Source organism: Corvus hawaiiensis, chromosome Z (genome assembly GCF_020740725.1).
Source record: "Corvus hawaiiensis isolate bCorHaw1 chromosome Z, bCorHaw1.pri.cur, whole genome shotgun sequence".
Taxonomy (NCBI): domain Eukaryota; kingdom Metazoa; phylum Chordata; class Aves; order Passeriformes; family Corvidae; genus Corvus; species Corvus hawaiiensis.
In genome coordinates, this window is record NC_063255.1 from 15527109 (window position 1) to 15549960 (window position 22852).

Genomic DNA, 22852 nt, shown 5'->3' on the forward strand with positions numbered 1-22852 from the left:
GGAAGAGCTGTCCACCTACAGCTGCTTAAGAAGAGACTGAAATATAGCAGCAGCCTGGCCCTCAGTGAAGTCTGGCCACTTGATTACTTCATTAGAAACATCAGAAATGCTATTTTTACTTGGACTGAACTGCACACCTCTGAAGTACACTGTAATCATAAATACAAGGATAAAAGGTCTCAAAATACCACTTACCCTCCTTTGAGCCAGGGTGGTTTCGATGGATCAGCCTCATCTTGGCCCTGAAGTGGGGGAAGAGAAAAGAACAGCATGAAATTACTTTCCAGGAACACCAGAAAAAGTATTTGTATTATATTCTGTGGAAAGGGTAATAGACCACACTGCATGCAGGCAAATGCATACAGAAACTCACTCAAGCACCTCCAGTGACTAAGATGCCAGGATAAGTCATACAGACACAGACAGACTATGCAATTTCATTGAATAGCTAGGACTGGAACCTGAAGAGCCTGTTCAGTGCAACTCCTCATTCAAAAGGCAGTCTTGAAGACAAACGTTTTATTTTTTTCAAACTCCAATGAGTTATTGGAGAGCTCCTCTTACTACAGGTCACTGCTTAACATGAATGTTGTCATAATGAAGATGTTATAAATTGAAAGCCCTTTATGAAATGCACAAATGACAGAGTAACATGAACCTCTGTATGAACACTTGGGAGTTTTGCTCGTGCCCAAATGCAAAGACTCTTTAGTCCCCTATGCAGAGAGGTCCTATTACAGAGTCACCCATTTATTTGAAAGTATTTCATTTCCAACAGGCATGAAACAAGGGCCACCACATGCAGGTCAACTGGGATCTCATGGTGTGATGGAAAACACAACAGACTGCAAATGTGGGGATTCATATTTAGGAATTCAAACCATGTTCTTATGTTCCTATTTAGGAGTGCCTTCATAGAGTGATGTTCTGTTTCTCTGCAGATCTTCAGTGGACTAATTAGAAGTGATAAGTACCTGAACACTTGAAATGTACCTGGAAGAAATGGTTACCTGTAATCGGAAACCTCCTTGTTTCAGCTCACAGGTCATATGTTCTCCTGCACTCCCTGAACGAAATGATGCTTTCACACAGGACTAAGCAAGTCACGATGCAAACATTTAAAAATCCAACCTCAGATAATCATATCTGCCAAGAGAATAAGGAGGCTGCAACTTGCACACAGAGAAAAAGTATTTCCAGCCATGGGACTCACAACCTGAGAGTCAACAAAGTAAAGGAGCTTAAGTCAGGAAATAAGATCCAACTCTATGCAAGACAAAAGAACATGGCTCCAAAACAAAGGGTTTTTTTTCCTTTCTTCTCCTCTCTTTTTTTTCCCCTAACCTGTGCTTTGGGTGAGCTGTGCAACCCCAGACTGTTCACAGGTAAAAGACTCCCAAGAAGACCAGAAATAAACAAGGAAAAGGAGTTCTCTTTGAGGTATGAACTTGAACAGAAGCAAACGTCCAAACTTTGTACTTTGGAGTCCTACAATTTCGGGGATAGGCAGATTTAAAGACTACATATTAGTAATGTTTATTATTTTATATTTAAACAGATTGAACAGTATGATGTTATCCATAACAGAATGGACACGATCAGACAGGCCTGCAGAGCAGGAAGGGGCCGAGAGCCACAGCCCAGTACAGTGCACGTTTCCCCACAGCTGCAGCAGCACACCAGGCTCCACTAAGCTGTGCTTCCAAAACCCCTCAGCCTGAAACCTGCATTTCCTCCTAAGGAATATGAACAAACTGCTGGTCAAGAGAGATTTCATAAACCAAATGCAACCAGATCCTTCTGAGCACACAGGGGAGGACATCTCTACCTTTGCATCTGAACACTTGGAAGAGCTGTGGTTAGAAAGCAACACTAAAATGGACAAAAGTTTCATACTGGATTGAGCTTGGCACCAATGGCTTGGCTGTGCTGAATGACAGAGAATGACAAACACTAACGTGGAAACATTGACTGGCAGAAGGTATTAGTAATAACAAAGTTTTCAATCATTTGACATGAGAAACTAAATATAAGTGACTGATATTTGAGACATTAACAGACCACAAAATAGTGTGTTCACTGCAGACTGGAGACCACAACAGCATCAAGAATCTGGGAGAAAGGCGGGAGGGGAAGATGCAGGGAAAGCTGTTACCTAGTTGAGCAATTTCTTACAGGCAACCATGAGTCAACAGAGAACAGTCAGGAATGTAGATGTGGGGAGGCCAGAAAGTATGATCAGGAAACAAACCTCCATCATGTCCCAGATTTGTGACATGCAAAGTAAAATTTGCCAGGAGCTCCAGATAATTAAAATAAATGAGTAAAAGTATAATTTATTTTTACCAAGCCTTTCAGACACGCAAATAAAAAGAAAAAAAGAGGCAGAGCTTCTCTAGGGTCAAGATTAAAAATCGTCTGGGTATAACAGCACAAAACAAAAGAAAGGGCTTTCAGTAAGTGGCAATATTGATGCAGGGCCAAAGCAGGTGATGGCTGTGTGAAAGCAGGAGTTACCACCTGCTGAAAGCAAAGTAAAGAGCTGATTTGCTCCAGGCAGCCTTCTCCCTGAGAAAATGCCAAGAGAACCAGCACCTGACATCCATCAAACAAGGGCTAATGCCTTGAGACTGTGGAAGAGTCAGTGCAGTACCCACAGTTAAAGTGTGTGTGTGTGTGTGTGTGGAGGAGGGAAATGTGATCCAGATTAGTGCAGGACCATTACTGGCTTCAACAGCTTGAACGGGTTCTGAGCAAACATGAAGGAAAGAATTAAGACGGAGGCTACTGAAAACCAGGAAAAAATATAACAGAGGCACAACCAATCCTGCAAACATTCTGTGCCTGTTTCACAAAGGAACTCTTTTTCTCTAACCATAAAATAAATGATGAACTGAATTTTCATTTCAAAAAAACCCTTTTGATGCAGAGCCATGTGACGTTAATGAGGCCGGATAAGTTGAGGAGGAGGAAGGAGCTTTCAGGTGGATAAACAAGTAACTGTAACTGAGCCAGCCATGGACAACGCAATAAGGAAGCTAGTGGGAGTAAGTAGGATCTGCTGATAAAATCTGGTTGGTTTGAAATGACAAACCCAGCGGAATTATTGATCCTGAACTCATAGGTCCAGTGGAAAGAATTGATGACAGTAAACACTGTAACAATGGAGGATTAAACATGGAACAAATGGCAAGGCCAAAGCCCCGAAGGCTGCCATGAATTTGACTACATACAAGCTGTTCCTCAGTGGAGAAGAGCATGTGACAATAGATTTGAGTTCTAGTCATCACACTGACATAAGCTTCCAATGATACAGCCAGGTAGAAAGAGAACATAATCCATAGAATATGTCCAATGAAATGTCTCCACAGAAATAAAAGCATAAATACCTTTGTACTGTGCTGGCAAGATTCCTTCAGAAAAGTATATGAAATCTTTTTATTCTGTACCAAAGTAAAAAAAAAATCACAAAGGAAAACAGCAAAAGCAGCTGGAGGATATAAACACAATACTATAGGAGAAGAACAAAGCATCCTGCTTACTCTAGCAAAAAGAACCTTTTCCTGTGTTTGTTCAATAGGTAGGTGAATGGGAGAAGAACTGCAGCTAAACAGAGGTTGAAAATTCAAAGGTGTCTCACCACAACAGTTCTGTAGAAGCCTTTCAAAAGGAGAAGCAGACACCAAACCTAATCAGTTCTAGAGAAGGAAATTGGGAGGTTTACATACAAGGAAATGGCATCATATCACACAGTGGCAGTCACCAAGAAGTCCTCTGCAGTCCCTTCTTGTGCTGACATACGCAGTCAAAGAACCAGAGGCTGCATTAGCTACAAGTGCTGGCATGAGGGTTAAGACGCCTCCCTAAGTGGCAGTTAAACACAGTAATCCAGAGTTTGCACCCCTGTTGGGAGTAAGAACTCTTCACATATTCCTCCTCATTTAAAGAAAGCAAACAGCAATATTGTCCCTCCAGATGGATTTGCTGCAGGTGGAGAGGTTCCAACCCTCCAAAGGCACCACTCGTGCCAGGACACAGCAGGCCTCCAGTAGCTGCCCTGGGACTTGTCACCAGCCATGGGTCTGCTCAAGTTCAGCCCATGCCAGGAGCCTGACCTGCTCAGAGCCTGGACAAGTAGCAGAAACAAAAGGCAGGTGAGAAGAGCACTGGAACAACTGCTAGAGTTTTTAGCACTGTCCTTCGCAGGGACAAATGGGAGGGCAAAGGGAAAGCAGACACATTTAAAACCCTGCCATCCACATACTGCATGTCACAGAAAGTGTTTTGCTGGCTTATGGCCTTCTCTGCACAGCTCTATCACTTGATCTTTCCTTGAAAGCAGCCACACCAGGCTGAATCTGGAATGTGATTTTTTTTTTTTTTTCTGATGCTGGTGGATGACATTTTTATACGTACTGTCCAACGTATACTTTCAAATGGGGAAGTGCTTGTGACCCCTAGTACTGCAGTATATTCACTCACAGTAAAGTATACCATAATCAGGCGCTGAAAGGTCTTCTCTAAATAATTAAAGTTTCTTGTCAACCAAGAACCAGTTAGCAAAACAATGCCAGTGACAGAGCAGCATAAATTTAAGGCCCTTAAATTAAAGGGAGGCAACAGACATGGACACTCAAGGCAAGTATTCAGTCATAGGAAAGGCAATGTTTGGTGAAGCCTAAGAAGGAAACAACAGTTTTGCTTACTCAGAAAAAGCAGCAGCTGGGCTTACAAGTAACTTGATAAGTTATTTAACAAAGTTGCAATTTTCAAATTTTTCAAATTCTCTCCTACACAAGATACTTTAATAGAACAAACAATTATGCACTTCTGTAGAAGAGAAAATGAAAGTCCATTAAAAGGACAGAGGGGCATAAAAAGAAATAAAAAATCATAAAGTCTGGAGCAGTACAAGGGAAAGGAAGAACATCCACAGATGTGTTAGCTCTCCATATAAATCTAGCTCTCCACATAAAAGGCTTCCTAACAATGTAATTTTCCATCACATTTAAGTACTGTGTCTAGCACATTATCCTCTTAAGATATAAAACAGATGTAAAACATGTAAAGCTGCTTTATGCTGCTTTATTTAAACAGATAAAAAGATCAATAATAACTTATTTGTTTTGAAAACCATCCTAACTTGTTTTCAAATACCATGCTTTATTATTAAACCTCAAAAACCTCAGTTAGATGTAGGTTAATCTGAATCAGGCTAAAACAAGGAGCAACTGTTTCACTGACTAAATTAAACTTCTGGTCATGCCTAATTAGAGCATTTCTTCAGTGGCATTAACAGAGTCAGACTGAACTAAATCTTCCCAATTAAACAACTCAGTCTTGTGTTTCAATGTCTTCATTCAGTCAAGTATGCTACATTTTACATGGAATCCAAAGCTGCAACAAGTCACGGGATTATTTTAAATTCATTCTGTATTCTGCAACAGCATCCATTTAATTGACGCCTGAAGAGCCCCAAAGGAAGCTCCTTCTTGCTGATGGATCACCTGGAGCCACTCTTCCAGCTGCCAGATGGGAAGTTTAAAGGAGGTTCCAGTGGTTTTGCACTGAAGCCAAAATGGGACTGAATTTAACACTGATATTTGACACCAGGTATCTCTGCATTCCTGAAAAAGCATTAATGGACAGATATTTACCAGTAAGAAGGAAACAAAACTGCTGATACATGAGCCAATAAAGCTTAGAAAAGCAAATTCATCAAACTCCATGGATGGCATTTGCACGGAGGCCCAAAATCCGTTCAAGGTTCAGCTTCTCCTGGAAGCCAGTTTAGCCTCATTCATACAGCTACGAGAGAGGGGGAAGCACAGCAGGCACTGAATGCATATAGCACAGAGTCATGAAAATAAAACAGCTGAGGATCCGAAAGCCAGTAGTTTCTCTATGTGAGTTGCTAACGCAACTGTTGACAAAGCACACAGCAGTCGACAAAACAATTCTGCAGATCCTCCTAGGAGGAAAGAGTTACCTGTTGCCCACAGGATAATGGGCGGAGAGGTAGCCAGTCCACGAATAGAAAGACAACAGCTATAGGTATTAAGGAAAAAGTTCTGCCCTTCCCATGGGGCATAGGGCCCTGCTCAAAGCAAAGTGACTATCTAAAAAGGCATGGGACCTGCAGCAGACCTTTCAGCATCCAGTCTTGATTAATCTCACAACTACAGCCCATAGATATACTTTCAATAGATGTACTTTTGACTTTAATTGATGAAAGTGGACAAGCCAGACAGATGAAATGAAATAATACAACTGAAGAAAAATGAGGAAATACTTGGTTTAAACAAGATTCATAAAGAGTAGACTGGAATGAGCAACTTGTCCTCTGCACACGTGGTGCCTGTGCACATCACACACACCCCACAGAACACTGAAGGGAGATCACTCCAAGCATTCATGTTTTCCTCTTTGTACAAGGTCATAGGCACTGAACAGACTCTTAACTTATACACAGTGTTAACAATGCCCCAGACAACCATGACATGCTAAACTGAATCTCAGAGCCTCAGTGGGAGCAACTGGCTACAGAAAGATGAGTCATGCACACACAGAGGTTTCAGAAAGAGATGCTGGTTACAAGGGACAACATGTACAACCTGGAGCTCTCCTCTACCTCCTTCTGCAAAGAAAGAAAAAAAAAAAAAAAAAAAGAGAAGAAGGAGAGGAACAAAAGTTAGTAGACCAGCTTTCTGCCATGAGTTCTGTAAAATGATTTTTACAGAAATTGGGGTAAAGGTTTGCCACAAGTTGATAACACATTTGTGCAGCAGAGAGTTTTCCCATGCACTTCCTGGGACATGCACCAGTCAATTAATCACTAACAGACAACCTTGAATTAAACTAATCAGATTTCATCCATAACTACACATGCATAAAAATATATGCTTTTGAGAGCTCTTTTTAGAGTTACCATTCCTGTTTCATTAACTGGGGATTTTTAAGTAATCTTAATACAGAACTGGAGCTGCCGTTTACCATACAAGAAAAAAACCCTGTATTTATTATAAGGAGGGACAAATTTGCTCCCCTCTCCCCCAGACTGCATCCACTGCCTGCATCTGAAACATATCCCCTGCTCCCTTCCTCACCCCCTGTACATTTTGCCCGGTATGAGGAAACTGGCAGCTCCCACGGAACACATTTTGCTTTTGCAAATACCATAATGCAGAGAGATATTTTCTGAGTTTATACATCTAGGCAATTTTCCTCTGAGCAAAAAAAAATCCAGAAGCCTCCTACACTAAATCTCATGTTTATGGATAGGCAATTTCAAGGCTAGTAAAGTTACATGAGAGTCATACTCAAAACTTCCGGTACAGACATGGTATTTTTTAAGTCTTCCAATCAGATATTTCTCTATCTGCACAGAAGAACCGTATTACTCATTTGTGTATGAAAGATGGAGGGGAAGGAATATCTTCATGGCAACAGGAGACACTCAAATTGGTGTAAAAGCAAAAATAGTTTTTGAAGTTACTGTCTATATGGGTGTAATTACAGACATGCAATCACTAAGACAGGAAAATAGAGAAGCTATTTTAACTCAATCGCTAAGGAGAAGTTGAATTACTTTAGCAAACGAAGTGCTGGATTGTAGCTAAAATAAAAATCCTATTTTCCACCTTAAGACATGCCTGCATGGATGCTCATTAGGGGAGGAAGCCTCTGGACCACCCTGGAGGTTTCTCCTTTGGTGCTAATGGAGGAGAAATCACAAGCAGCAGGATGCTGCAACCACCGGTGTGGCACAAGTACCGTGTTTTGGCAGTCTGCTCTGCACAGACCTGCTGACCTGGAGAAACTGAGGAAACTTGGGGTCCCTTCAAGACTCAGATGGGAACACATTTTGTTGGGCATGGACCCTTCTGACTGTTCTCTCTAAAGTAATTTTCTGTACCATCTTCCTGCCTGTCCTATTCAATTAAGCCAAACTTTCTCACCTAGACAGACACAATTTCACTTCAAGTCCTCTGGTTTTGTCCTCCTTTTTACACAGTCACTCCAAGCCCTTCCAACCCAAGCCAAATCTCTCCTGACTTGGTCCCTGGAGCGGTTTCAGTGAGTCTCAGGCAGACCCAGACACCCCTCATTCCTGGGTTTTTAATTCCTTTGCATTTAAACTCTAATCCTTCTTAGCATCTCCTGTGGAGTCTCGAGGCGCAGAAGATGCAGAAGACCTGGACTCGTCCCCTCTCAGGTCTGCTGTGGCTCTCAGTCAGGTCGAGCAGGGAAACCCTGCTTCTAGCCCCCAGCTGGAAAACACTGGGGACAGATAGAGTCTCTGGCAGTGCAACAGCTCAACAGTAGCAAGCTACCAGTGAGCATATGCAAACTACACATTTTTCAAAAGTGTATTCACTCTGCTCATTCAGGGTTGATTTTCCACAGAAAATTCCTTGACACAGACTAGCACTGCCAAATTTTAAGACCTCAGGGCACCAGAGCTTCTCAAATATAGGTCACGCTTATTTTTATACAAATGCAAAGTTATAAATCTTGCATTAGACTAATTTTTGGATAATTACAAAAAACTGAAAACAACAAAACATTTTGTATTAAAATCCATACATATCTTTGACTTCGGAGCACCATCAGTTTAAGGTTGTTAGGGACACTTTCAGGCCAAATGTAAAATTTGGCAAAGCTCTGGGTAACTGCAGACACAGATTTAAAATCTTGCATCTCATTACAGCAGGTGCACTCAGTTTCATCAATGGTGACTAATTTGGTTAAACCCTGATCACAGAATTCTTTCACCATTTCACTTTTGAGCAGTCACCTTAAATCTCAAAAAATCTCTAGCATTTCATGGCTTTTCTTTAAACAAATTCAAACTATCATCATCTTCAGTTACACTTTTTGCTTTTTCTCAAATTCAAACTTCAAAAGCTTCTTCAGATTTTCAGGGGATATTTTTTCTCTTTTGACTTCCAATTAAACATAATTATTTATATGCATCTGCCAAGTTCCAAGTTCTTCTGGTAATTTGCATCTGTGTTCAACTATAAATAATTTAAACTTTTATGCCAGTGCATCATCTCTGAATCACCAAAACACGCATATTTACCAACACCTTCAAATTTATCTTCCATTCCTTTGCTGGAGGCTGCTAACAAACACATTTAAGAAAATACCTTGAACTGAACTTCCGAGCAAAGTGAAGTTCAGGTTCAGAACCAAAAAAACAGCTCCAGAACTGGGTTTTCAGTGGACCTTATCTGGGAACTGAAAAGGCTATTAACAACAAATTATATTTTTAAAGTAAGACACAAACACTCATCTACAGCTGGGACAAAAAAGCAAACCAACAACATTTCATTGCATTCCAGGTACGATCCTTTTTCCGAAGGAAGAAAATAAAAGCTTGGCTCTCACTTGAGTACATTGAAACAGGATGCAGCTTCTCTTTCTTGAAAAATGCATGCCAAAACAACACTATTTCAGACAGTCACAGAATCACAGAATGGTTTGTGTTGGAAGAGACCTTAAAGATCATCTAGTTCCAACTCTTTCCTGTCTAGCTGTCAGGATCTGGGCTGCTTTGCTCCCTGACATCTCCACCGTTTTTTTCCCAAGGTCTCTCTTTTCTTACCCTTTATCCACTGATTTCCACTAGCTTTGACTTCTTCCATCTCTCAGAGCACATTTGCTACATCGTGACTTCATCACATACTTATTTTTATAGCTTCAGTTGCCAAATCTACCTTATAGATCCACCTTTATGGGAGTGGCACACAAGTGCCACCAACTTTTTGTCACACTGGATGATGTTCAAGAGAACTGATTCAGGGAGGATCAGAAATCCCAATTCACCTTGGGGCCAGATCTAAGGTACAAAGTCCAGCTCTGCTGCTCCTCCTCCTCCTTAATTGTTTTGGCTACTTCTTGCCTTGTGAACGTGCCTGTGCTGCTCAAACTCTGCTGCTCAAACTCTGCTGAGATGAGCAGCCTCCTCTCACATTCAGAAACAGGCTATTTCAGTACTTCTGCTGTACTGTGGCAAATGCTAATCCCAACCACTGTCTGTTCCCTCAGGTTCTAAAATTAGGACATATGTCCAGGACTTGAGCACCACACAAACACCACCAAAAAAAAAAAAGTATCTGTGCCAAGCCTGCTAACAAATCCCAGTGTTTCCCTCATTAAAAACTTACTGTTTGAGCCAACTCAACAAAGACCTTGTACAAAATAAGAAAGCAGAGAGCTCATTACCAGCTTTATGATCTGCATAACTGAGAAGAATGCTGGTACAGAAATCAAATACGGGTTGACAGATTGTTTCTTCACAGTGAAAGCAGAGTCACTGGAAAAGCACTTGGCAGATGACTCCTTCAGTTGGGAGAGGATTATCTCTGATTATTCTGACCAGCTTTCATGATGGCAAGAAGAGTGAACACAGTATTTGATACAAGGAAGTTCACAACAAGTATGTGAAGATTTCAAGCTGTAGTTAAAATAACTTCCACTCTTGAAACAATGCCTCTTTCCTGAACTGTGTAGTGATTTGTAGAGATGACACTGAGAAAGCCTTCTCACCGCCTGGAGAGGGACAGGGAAGATGGACCTACACTTCAACTTTAGGTTCTGTCTTACTAAATTGAGGCCTATCAAAACATGTCCCATCAAAAGATGCCAGTCAGCTCTATCATCACATCCTCAGGAAATGGTTTAGCAGCACTGCTCCACCACTGTATCAGTTCCCATCTGCTGCGGTCATACATTTCAATATCTGTGCTGGCAATAAGAGATGTATTTTGTTTCCCCAGAAACAAAAAATTTTCACCTCATGGACAAATTATGGAAAGAATACAAAAATACAAGTCTCAACTTTCCAAATTTTAAACTATTATTACTATTACTATTACTACATTATTATTATTGTTATTATTATTATTACTATTATTATTATTACTATTTTCTTTATTATTTTCAATGCCCTCTACTAGGATAACATCTAGCAGTGATTAAACACTGAGAACTCCCACTTTGTGGGATGTCACTTTGTGATGGAGTCACTTAAAGTCTAGATCCACTCAACTCACAAAACTGCAAATCTGGCTACTTATAGCTCAAATGCACACTTCGTTATCACATGTCTTAACTATTATATTTAACAAGAAACCAAGTCACGAATTATGATGAAAAACCTTAACACCTGCTATTTCGAAGAAGCTCTGCAAATCTCTCTCTCTCAAAGAAAAAAAAAAGGTGAAGCTTGCTAACTGGCATTTCAGTGTGTTACACAGTAAATTTCAGGGGGTTTTGTCAGTACTGTTGTACAGTGCATGTACTTCTCTTTGTAACTATTTGCTCACAACTTTTAATACACTCACAGAATATTCACAGTTCACCCACAGAATGAAGTGTTGGCCGCTGGCTGCACAAATACCAGATTTTGACATCTCCTTAAAAACATTCTTTTCATTTTACCTGAATTTGTCTCCTCAGCAGAAATCCAGTTTCCCTCCTGTGCTAATTCTTTTAAGAGTCTCCTACGCATTTGTCTCTTTTCCCTCAGCACATTTTTGAAATTGTTGATGCATTTGTTCAGGTAGATGGTCTCTGCGCACACCTTGTCAAGGCTCATGGGCCTACATTCCTTTGCTGGCTCAGCCAGACGGTTCACATCTTCTCCAAGCTCCTCAGGAGGTAATTGCTGCCCAGCAGGGACTTCACTGACAGATGATGGCATCACACTGGAAACAGGAGGCTCATGTGAAACAGAGGAAAGACTGGAAGGAGCCAATTGCATCTGAGCAGATGTTTCACTGTTGACATTCGTGTTTGCCTGGCTCTCAGAGGACTGACTAGGAGGGGTTTCTGCAAAGTAGTCAGAGCTGCCACCCATACCTGAACTGGTCAGCATAAGCGTGTTGTCATCATCCATCTGTAAACCACTATCATTTTCCAAAAGGATTTCAGAATCACTTGTTTCCAGTTTATGGAACACCACTTGCAGAGCAGACCTGAAGTGGTGAATAGCTTTCCCAAGCTTATTAGTGTAAAACTTCATGTCTACAAGATCAATGTTGTCCCTGGAGTGGTCTAGGAAATACTGGGAATTTTCCAGGACATCCCTAAAGACCTGATCAGTTGGATCTTGATCATTCAGGTCCATCTGGATCATATCTTTCAAGCTGTCACTACTATCAGCCATTTCATCTGTTGTATGATCATAGCTAATGGTTGTCACCCCACTAGAAACATCTTCTCTTTGAACATCACCTTTCTCTGCACTGGTAAATTTGCAAGAGTTATCATAGTCTGTTTCAATTTCTTCTGTGGTTATTCCCTCATCTTTTTCTAGAAGAGAAGAAGAATTCTCAGTGACGCTTTTAGTGTCAAGCCTCTGCTCACTACCATTACTTGAAGCACACATCTGGCTTGCATGGCCCGAAGAGTCAGATGAGCAGCAGTGATTTCCATCACCTGATTTGGGCGAATTGGTCACCTGTGAAGGTTCAGCAAGGGCCTGGCAAATGTCCCTGTCATCTGAAGGCTGCTCACTGCAGCTTACTGTTTGTGCTTCCTTTCCAGTTTCAGGTATCAAGGTGTCTGTCTTGGTCAAGGCTGACTTCTGCACAGAATCAAGTCTCTCCCCTGCACACTGTCCTTTCCTACTCGTGCTTTTATACTTAACCTGGCATGAGTCCATCTGAAGGTGCCCAACTGCATCAGTTCTCTGAGCTCCATCAGGATTCACCGAGTTCTGATTATTTTTCTTGAAGCCAGACTGCGAAGAGACGGAATCTGTTTTCTGGCCCCTCTGGCCATTCTGCCGCTTTTGCTCCTCACTGGTTGCAATCCGGACCCCTGAGCTCTGCAGAAGGATAGACTTCTGTAAAATAAAGTCTCTCTGTTCACAACTCACAAGTTTCACAACTGCTGGTCTTGGCATTAATGGCTTGCCTGTACCAATATCTGACCTATAAGCATCTTTTATATACTTACTGCACTGAATACCATTGAAACAGTGATATTCAGACAAAAAGCTGCAGATAAGCTCTACTGTGTTTTCACCATCTTTCTCTGGGATGCCATAAAAATACAACACTGGCTCTTCCTTTTGTACCTCCCTTCTTGGCTCTCGAGCATGCATACCCTGGGATTTGCCACCAGAACCACCTTGCAAGCCTTCTATCTCACTCAAGACCGTGTCCACACAGCTGGAGACTTCATCCACAGAGCCTTTTATCAAGGTGAGGTGCTGACGGAGCTCTGCAATCTCTGTCTGGATTCGACTTATACCCTGGAGCTCTTTAACAATGTAATCAACCACATCAGCTGAGCGGTCTCTTGATTGCCTTCTACGACTCTTGTACCCAATGGTCTTTTCCTGGGGAAAGCATCCTTGCCTTTCAGCTGCATCCCTCCAGCTCATGGTAATGCTCAGGGAAGAAAGGTCCTGCCCCTCAGACACTCTGCCCTTTATTTCAGAAGAGGTCTGCGTGATACCACCAGAAGAACTCCCCTGCAAGTCCTTCTTGTTCTGTTGAACTGAACATGGTATTTTTACGTAGCCACCCCAGTTCAGTTCCACTTCACCAACACACACTTCACTCACTCCCTTGGAATCACGTCCTCCATCCTGATGAAAGTCCCCTCCAGCCGTGGAAAATTCAGTGCTTGGAGAGCTCCTCTTGATTCCACAAACAAACATGTCTGATTCAATCTCCACCGGGGAGAGCTGGCAGCGATGTGCGTGGTTTGAATTATCATCCACCTGGCCTTGGAGAAGCCTCTTCATTTTGTCCCACAGAAACAAATGGAGTTTTTGCTTCCGGAATTGCTTCCTGCCCTGCAGTTTTACAACAGGTTTTCTGTGCAGAAGTGAAATTTCATTTTCTTGCTTTTTCAATCTACTTCTAGCAAACATCATCAGCTGCACCTGTGTTTCTCATAGTGCTACAAGCTGCACAAGCACACATCAATCACTTCCCAATGCACAACTTGCATCCAGTTTTTATTCTGTCATGAGGCAGCTACCGAAAGAGGGGAAAAAGACATTACAGTTTGGTTCAGATAGAAATATCCGAGGTAACTTAAGCAGCAGAACAAAAAAACCCCAAAAACCTAAAATCAGCATACACATAAAATCAGACAGAAAGAGGATGTGCTGTTTAAAGTGTACAGACATTGTCTTGGTTTTGGCCAACTCCCCAGATCAGGTTCTTGTTGTAATAAGTGTTCCTTGCTCCTTCTTCTATTCAAGAAAGTGAAGGGGAAAAACAAAAAAAAAAAAGGTCAAATTCAAGAAGCAATTCTGTGGCCATTTTTCTACCAGGTTTGCAAATTACTCTCAAGTTTGAGCTCCTGCAACTGTGCACTGTGTGATTTAATTACCCCTCTGAATACAGAATTCTGACATTAGAAATTCTATCCTTGCACGTTTCCCTTCCTTTCAAGTTCACAATCTTCATCCTTTCTTTTTTCAAACCAAAGCAGAAATCAAATTTAACTTGGCGCAGTACCAGCTAGCCCACAGGAATTGCACAAAGTGCTGTAAAGTGGCAAGAACACTGGATGACAGATTTTAGGAGTAAAAGCCTTTCTGCTATTTTAGTATTTTCATCTTAATATTTTGCTACAAAGCAGTAAAAAAAAAAAAGAAAAAATAATCCAAAAAACGAACCAAACCAAAAAAACCTCAAAGCTTGCAAGCTCCCAAGCTAACCTGCAGTTAAATATGCCACACTCAGCATATGCACAAACAGCCTGCGCCGACAGCATGAAGCTTCTGCATGTCACTTCTACTCCAGCTCTGAAGATTTTGCAGTGGATTATTTTCCCCTATTTAAATCCCCTCTGCAATGAGCAAAATAAAAACAAAAACCACCATAATGTTAACTACTTGAACTTCCATGTGCCTTTACTGCCATACTTACTAAGCAACATACAATCAGTTTTTTCCTCCAGAGAGTAGGGCACACAAGAGACCCACACAGGATCCTCCTGGAGGCAAGGTGACTGGAGAACACAAGTGTGTTTGATGATTCAGTTTGGACTTGCTGCCTGAAGCACATATTCTTTCTCATATTCTTGTTTTATTTAAGACCTATGGTAACTGTCTTTCATTTTTATTGTTTCACTTTGTGGGCAGGAAGGGAAAGAGTGTTTTTTGATCTGGAGGAAGCAGCATTGCAAATACCAATCTCTGTAATAAGAGCTTAATTAATATGCTATAAAAGATGTTGCATCTGTGCTTCAGGTTTAAGTCCCATCATCAAGCATCTCAGCTGAACTTCCATAACAAAGGCACTACCTGCCCTTGTGCAGGCTAAACAAATTCTCTGTGGGATTGATTATCAGCTTTTTTAGAGAAAGCAAGCTTTAATTTTCTAGAATTTTCAGGCCATTGATCCAGAAAAATCTGTTGGGATTTCTGTGAGGTTTTTTTTTTATCTAACTATTCCCTCACAGAAGAGGGCTGACATAAGGGATATTTTCTCAGACTCTCTTCTTGCACCACTCACACAGTTTAGTCACTTTTACTTGATTGGGTAACTGATGTTTAACATCAAAAAATCACTTCTGTACCAGTCGTAAGAAGTGAACTCTTGGAGAGCAAGCAACTGGATTCAATGGCAGCCAAGAAAAAGAGCTCCACAGTTGTGGCTCCCTACATGCGTTGCTTGAGGGTAGCACACGGAAATGCTCATTTCAAGTATTATCCAGCATACTGAACTCCAAGTGCAAGGAGAAAAGCCTACATACGCTTGTGCAAGGCTTCCCTCAGAAAGCTCCATCTTCATTATGTTTCCTTCTGTATGCAGCTTTCAAGGCATCAGAGGGGCATAATGATCATTTTAGTTTTAAAAAAAAAATCAATTCAAGACAGAGCTTGCTCTCACTTCCTTTGTATGCTACAACACTCAAGAGCAGCAGCTTGTTACAGAAATCACTTTTTCCTGTTGAACACTTACTTGCAGGATTGCAGTCGTTCCAAAGCTAGCAGCTCAGTGCAAACAGTACAATGCTGTCATTTTTATCTATTATATATAGTATTTGTGGCATATGTGTACGTATTTATGAATATATAGATGTGTATATATGTATGTATGTGTGTGTGTATATATATATATATATACACACACAAGAATATCTACTTCATTGGAGATTTTCAAAAGCACATCTTTGATTTCATGAAATACCAGCAGTACCTTTCCATCTTTCCCCAAGGAGGACAGAAACTGTTTCCTCCAAAGCTGGGAACAAGGCCAGAGCAGAACACGTGGACAGCAGCTCTGGCTCAGAGGGAAGCCTTTCTACCTCTCTCTACAGTGGGTGGAAATGAACGGAAATCGCTGTTTACCACCAAAGATCAAATCACTGCCCACTGAGTGGAATGCCAAGAATCAAGTAAGAGAATCGCCCTCTTTGTAGCTCTCCCACAGGCTTCCTCCCTCCATTCCCCATCCCAAGCCCACACTCAGACCTGAAGCTCTGGGCATTCACTCATTCTGTGGGACCACTGGCTGATCCCACAGTGTCTCTGCACCTCCTGCCAGATCCTTCCCTCCTCCTCTTCAAGGGCTGTGTGCCTGCTCCTGACCCCCTCCACTGCTCCAGACTAGGTGCTCTGCAACATGTCCCCTATAAAGTTCCCTTATTTCTGTCGTGTTGTCTGTGTTAGAGCCGTGCTTTTTTGTAGCACAGACATCTAAAGTGGGAATAAAAGTTAATGCAGGTTCACCCAGAAAAAAACCCCAAAACCTAATCTAGATGCAAATCCCTGCTGAAGTCTTTTTCTCTTCCAGGATCACTCCAGGAGTCACACTAATACATAACAAGAAAGCAAGTCTTTAAGGAAACAGTATTTCGATCCTGGTGTCCTGCCAGATGCTGCAAGCCTTCACTGACTGCACAAGCTTTGTTCTGACTGCCTTGTTAGGAGGCATCTCCTTCCAGGAGAACTCCATGCTCAGTTAAGGGCAGCTGTCTCTGGATGTGCAGGAGAACAGCATGCACAGGCACCACCATTTCTATGTTCCCCAACTTCCCAAAATAGAGCCAGGCTCAAGCTCAACATGAGGAATACATTGCTGCTTTACTTGGGGATGTTTGGGTTATTTTGCTATTCCCGTGAGAACAAAGCTGACATATTAGGATTTTAGAGAGGGGAAACAGGTGAGCTACCACAAACACTGCACAGCTTATTACCTTATCACTGGACGTACTTCTGAAATACCCTTGTAATGCATGAACAACAGAAACTTTTTGTCCTGACATACAGATTTGCCATGACAACAGGAGTAAAAGCATGTCATATGCCAGCATCCATAATGAGAAAAAAGAACATGAGACATCCCATGAAGGAGTAACATGCAATTATGTAATCTCTGCTCATCAGCTGGGGATCAGCCATGTTTTATCCTTACAGCACTCAGGGAAGGCAAGGCTCTCACCAGGGAGAGGGGAGGTGACTGCAACCCTCTCTGAGCAGTACCTTCAGTTCTGCAAGACACTGGACCAACATGGTTCAAAACAAAGGTAGTATTGTGTGCCTTCAGCACTACCCCACACTGCAGTGGGCTGGCTGCACTCTGGTGGAAGAAAACAGGGTGAGACTACAAAAATGAGGTAGGTTTATCGTACAGAATCATAGAATTGTTTAGGTTGGGAAAGATCTTTAAGATCATCAAATCCATCAGTTTACCCAGCATTGGCAGGGCCACCACTAAACCATATACCCGAGTGCCACATCTATACGTCTTTGAAATATCTCCAGGGATAATGACTCCATCACTCCCACGGGCAGCTCATTCCAACGTCTGATACCCCTTGTTAATGGCTATCTGGTTTTCATCACACTAAGGTAAATACTGAGACACCTTCACTCCACAACTTCATGTTAGAAGGTGCTGGTACCTCAGGGCAGATGTGATGTTCAAGGTCCCCAGAAAAGAGATATAAAAACAATTAACTATGATCAGAAGAACATTTCACAGCAGCCTCTCTGGCTACTGACTCATGCTATTGAGTGAAATCTTTTTTATTAGATTATATTTGCAGTATCGTCCACACAAAGTGGTATTGCATTACCTGTAGTAGCAATTACACTAGGAAAAGCAATAAAATGTCTAATAAATGGTCTTGCTACTTTATAAAGTGTGATTTAAACATGAAGAATACCAATAACTAAAATGCAGGACATTCTCGGGAAAAAGATTTTGGCATCAAAAAGAGAAAGAAATCACGGCTAAGGCTGCCATAGCAACATCGCCCCAGCACTCAGCATGCTGAAACATCAACTCTTCCTGAGAATATTATAGCATTTTTAAACACAATAATTGCTGAAAGAATCTTAACAAGGCTTGACAGAGATATGAAGAGTTATCATCAGTTTTGCTGTTTGACTTCTGGAGATGAGCCTGCAATTTTCTAATTAATATCATTAGACTTAGTTTTGGGTTGGATCATACCTGAACATGGCATTGTTGCTTTGCTTCTGAGAATGTGTCTTTCTTCAAACCTTCTCCTGATAATTAACAAAAATTCTAATTTTTGACTCCTAGCATGGATGATCAGAATAATAAGGTACTGAGCTGAGCAATCCCAGGCAAAAAGCAGCAGAGATGGGGAACAAAACATACTGTTGAGAAACACGTTCACCTCAGGACATTTCGGCTAGAAGTAAGGTGCAGAAGAGACACGTGGAACTCCATGTGGATTAAAGAGGAAATACATCCATGACATTGAAAAGACAGTAGTTACAAAAGGATGGAAATAATTTTACAAAAAACAATGCGAGGAGAAGAACTTATTACTCAGACCCTTGGTAACCCTTTCACAGTCTCTCTGCAGCCAATGTTTCCTGTTCGGGAACTACTGCACAAGCTGCAAAACCAAATGCCAGCCCTAGCTGTAGAACTTTCTTAAGTTTTTTAAGCACTTCCCATTTTTTTTTCCAGGTTGTATCTGTACCTACAACATTGGTTTCAATACAGCTAACCAAAAACTATGACAAAACACTCCAATGCAGGTATCAATGACAGCTGGCCTTCCCACCTGACACATTTCAGAAAAAAAACCCCACACTTGAAACCTTTCCAGAGCAGTTTGATAGAAGTGACAAAAGGTCAGGTGTAGTCAGTCATCTTCATGGTGGAAAACTGATCCGGGGAACACTGCATGTAACACAGTTCTACACCTCCCACATCACAGTTATTTCTCACCTTTTATACAAGGCCATCCAACCAAGGAAAAAAACCACATCTGAATAATATTTTGCTGTACCAGCAAGTTATCAGGCTAGCTACTAAGTACAGGAACAGTAAAAATCACAAACTATGAGGGTAAAACACCCACTGAAGTGTTGTGGGTTCACGGCATTCACCAACGTAAAAACTTCTCTTGTAAAACAGCATAAAATTAAACTAATGTAATTGAAGAGTATCACTGTGTAGTAGAACAAGGAGATGGCACTTCTTGCCTTAACTTCTTAACACCCCCTACAAACTTAGGGGACACCCCAGAAGTTAAGCATGTCTCAGCGTTCTGTAAAATGGGACTAATGTCTGTCATCCAGACAGCACCCCTTCTGTGAACACAGATGGAGAGGGACTGAAATGTCCAGGCTTTAAGTCCATCTGCCTTGGGAAGCCCTGGAAGGCACCTCAGCACCAGGCTTCCATTCTTCAGTGCCTCACTGTGCTCATTCCCTCTGCATCCTTCTATCCCAGCTTTTCCTGCAGGCTGGAGGCAGCAGCGCCTGGCACAGCGATACATTGCCTGCAGTAACAAACGAGGTCTGTCACCACCTGGCAGCCAGGAAAAGGCAGCATCCAGAGACAGAAATAGGGGTTGTCCCCAAGCACAGAGGGAGGCACAGGCTGCAAGCTGCCGACCACGGCACTGCAAAGGCTCATGCCCAGTGAGCAGCAAGCTAACTCTGAGGCACCTACCTAGTTCTGAGGCAACCCTGTGCTGAGGAAAAGGCAAAAAGGGTAACTGACTACTCAAAACAGACATCACAGCTGCTTCTGTCTATCTTATGTAAAAGTTACTTCACTCCTTCCCAGCAAATACAAAACCTGAGCAGCAGCTATCAGCAGTTTAAGAGCAAATGGGAAAGTAATTAAGTTCAGCAGTACCCTGAATTGAGTATTTCCAGAGCATGGGGTTTTGTACACAGCTGAATCCATCAGTAGATGGTTTGCCCAGCACTAATTGCTCCTTAAAACAGATTTATCCCAAATCAGGATCCTAAGAACAAAGCATTATACTGAACACAGGGGCCAGGATCCAGAATCAACTTCTTGTTTAAAGGAAAGAGCTCCAAGAACTGAAACAAAATTATCAGGACATGCTGACAAGTTGGCTGGCCATGGGATGAAAACTTTAGAAATACCTGCCAGACTTTGGGGAAAGGTTTCTGATTATTCAGCTATCTCTAACCAGAAAGAAAACAGACAGCACTGGCAGTACAAACACAGTACCTCCGGCTTAAAGAAGGTTTGCATGCACCATTATGAAAATGCTGAATGATGCTAAGAGCTCTGACTAGACTAACAGAAACAGAACGTGCTGTACCTCTCCCCTACTTGTAACCCAGCTTACAGCCCAGTGCTGAATTATTGCTCAACGAATAGTGTGAACTCTCCAAGTTCTGCATTTCTGACAAGAACCACCACGAAACATTCATCTGTAAGAATTTTCTCAAAACTCTGATGACTCACTGAGGAGGTCTGGAGCTGGTTTTCCAGGTGACAGTGCCTCAGCTCACAGGGACTTTCAGGCAGGGGAGGGACAGGTAGCACCCACCAGTACAGGGTGATGAATTAGGAGACCCAATTTCTGTTGTCAGGGCAGAGAGAGCACAGCCCTGGTACAGACTGGTGCTACACGATCTTACTCACTGATTCTGCACTCCCTTAGGGCAGACACTTAGCAGTGTTCAGCCAGACTGGGTGAAGGTACCATATGCAGCAAATAGAGTAATTAGGGTTTTACAGCTCATGATACTAAAACCTAGCACGTGGCAACTAAAATCTTCCTGGGCTAAAACTGCAGCTTTACTTCTATAAGCTCTCTCCTTTTCATCTCAAGGACTGAAGACCTTAGCATTCTGTATTAAGTCTTCGGTTTATCCCCCAAAGGCTTGCTCCATTAGCAAAAGAAACCTGCCCATATAAATGGAATGAAAACTGAAAAGATATTTGAAAACAGTCACACCATCTGCTCTGATTCACGAGCTTGTACAGCATCCTCATAGCTCCTGCATGCCAGTCATTCCATCTCATCAACTCACAAGCTTCTCAGCACAAGAAATCAGGCCAATGACAAATACTCTGTGTTAAAAGAAATCCTTTCTTAAGTGATATTTAAGGAAGAATCAAACTAGTAATTTAATTACTTTAAGTTATTTGCTTTTCAAGTGATCAAGTTTAAATTTCCCCAAGCTCTTTTCCCTTTAACTCTTTTTCCCATAGTGATTTTGCTGTCAAATTCCAGCTGAGATACAAACCCTCTTAACAGAGAAGTATGAGAAGTAAACAGACACAACCTCAATTATACCAGTCATAAGACATCTACAATTAGTGTCTAATGGGTGAGAACAGAAACTAAGAAATAGAGCATACAAATGAACATACTAAGTGTAAATTGTTTTTACAAAGCACATTCTTAAATCCAGTCAGCTTCCAATGGAGCTATTGTATTGTTAAAGTAAACACACACACACACACACACACACACACAGAGCCCACTCTAAAAATAAAGAGCAATTCTCCTTGGTTGCTGCCTACTTGCAGTTTATACCCAGGCACTTAATTTGTTCCAATCTTTCACTTACCTCACTGCTTCAAAATAAAACAAAAGGTTAAAATGTAAAGGAAATGTATAGAATTAAAAGAAAATTACAGAATACAACAGCTTGTTCTCATAGAAAATACATGTCCTGAAGGATTCCTAATGTTGTTAAAGGTTCACCGTATAATGAACTTTCACTATGGAGATTATCAACATATTGTTGATGTCCCATCTGAGGTATCAGGGAAAGCAACGTTAAAGGCACCGTGAGTTTCCCGTTCCACAGCAGCACTAGGATGAGAAATCATGTAAAGTTGAAGGCATGTTGAAGGGAATAAAAAATGCAAACAGCTACTAAAAATCCAAAAAGCAAAAAAACAGCAGAAGCTAATGATTGCAAAATCTAAAAATGCAGAAATCCTTTTGGTTTCCAGGAGCATCCCTCAACAAAAATTCTTTAGTTCCCCACCACAGTGCGTCTCTTCCCTTTCTCAGGCTGTACCAAGTACAGTTAAAACTTCATCCTTCTCTTCAGATGTGACTCAACAGAAAATATTGTACTTCAGAGGCAGAGAGAAAGCTGTGCAGCTACTTTACTCCTCCTCGTCAGCTGCCTACTGCCTAGCTCCTCACACACGCAGCCTCCCCGCTTCACTCCTCGCCTCAAAATGATTCTCCACTTTATTATCCATTCAGAAGGAAATACGAACTGATGGAGCCAATCTGACTAAAGACAAAACGCACTCCTTTGGCATTATGAGAGCAGGCAGTGCAGCGCAGCGAGCGGATCTCTCCTGGAAAAGCTCTCTGGCATCCTGCGGGACTGTGGAGAAGGGGGGCTGAGGAAAAAAGCCCAGGACTCAACATAATTAACCAGCTCCAAGAAGATTTTTTGCCCAGCTCTGAGATAGAGGTTTATTTTTATCTCTCCTGTTCACCCCCTGACTAACCCACAAGATTCAGCTCTGCCCTTGCTGAAATGAATCCAGTTTCCAAGGAAGACTAGTACCAGCTCTGCTACAAGTGTGGGGGATTGAACACCCGTTGATCTCTCATTTCCCAAAAATAAAAGTCACATTGTTAC

General features: G+C 41.8%; 1 protein-coding gene across 14 annotated transcripts in view; it reads right to left on the reverse strand.

The window, feature by feature from the left end:
- UNC13B (unc-13 homolog B) overlaps positions 1–22852 on the reverse strand; it is a 213406-nt gene that overhangs the window by 84796 nt on the left and 105758 nt on the right. For all 14 annotated transcript variants that reach the window (XM_048290580.1, XM_048290582.1, XM_048290583.1 and 11 more), the window contains one exon: positions 196–242. In XM_048290580.1, coding sequence (XP_048146537.1) covers positions 196–242 — 47 coding nt within the window. The remainder of the gene's footprint in view (positions 1–195; positions 243–22852) is intronic.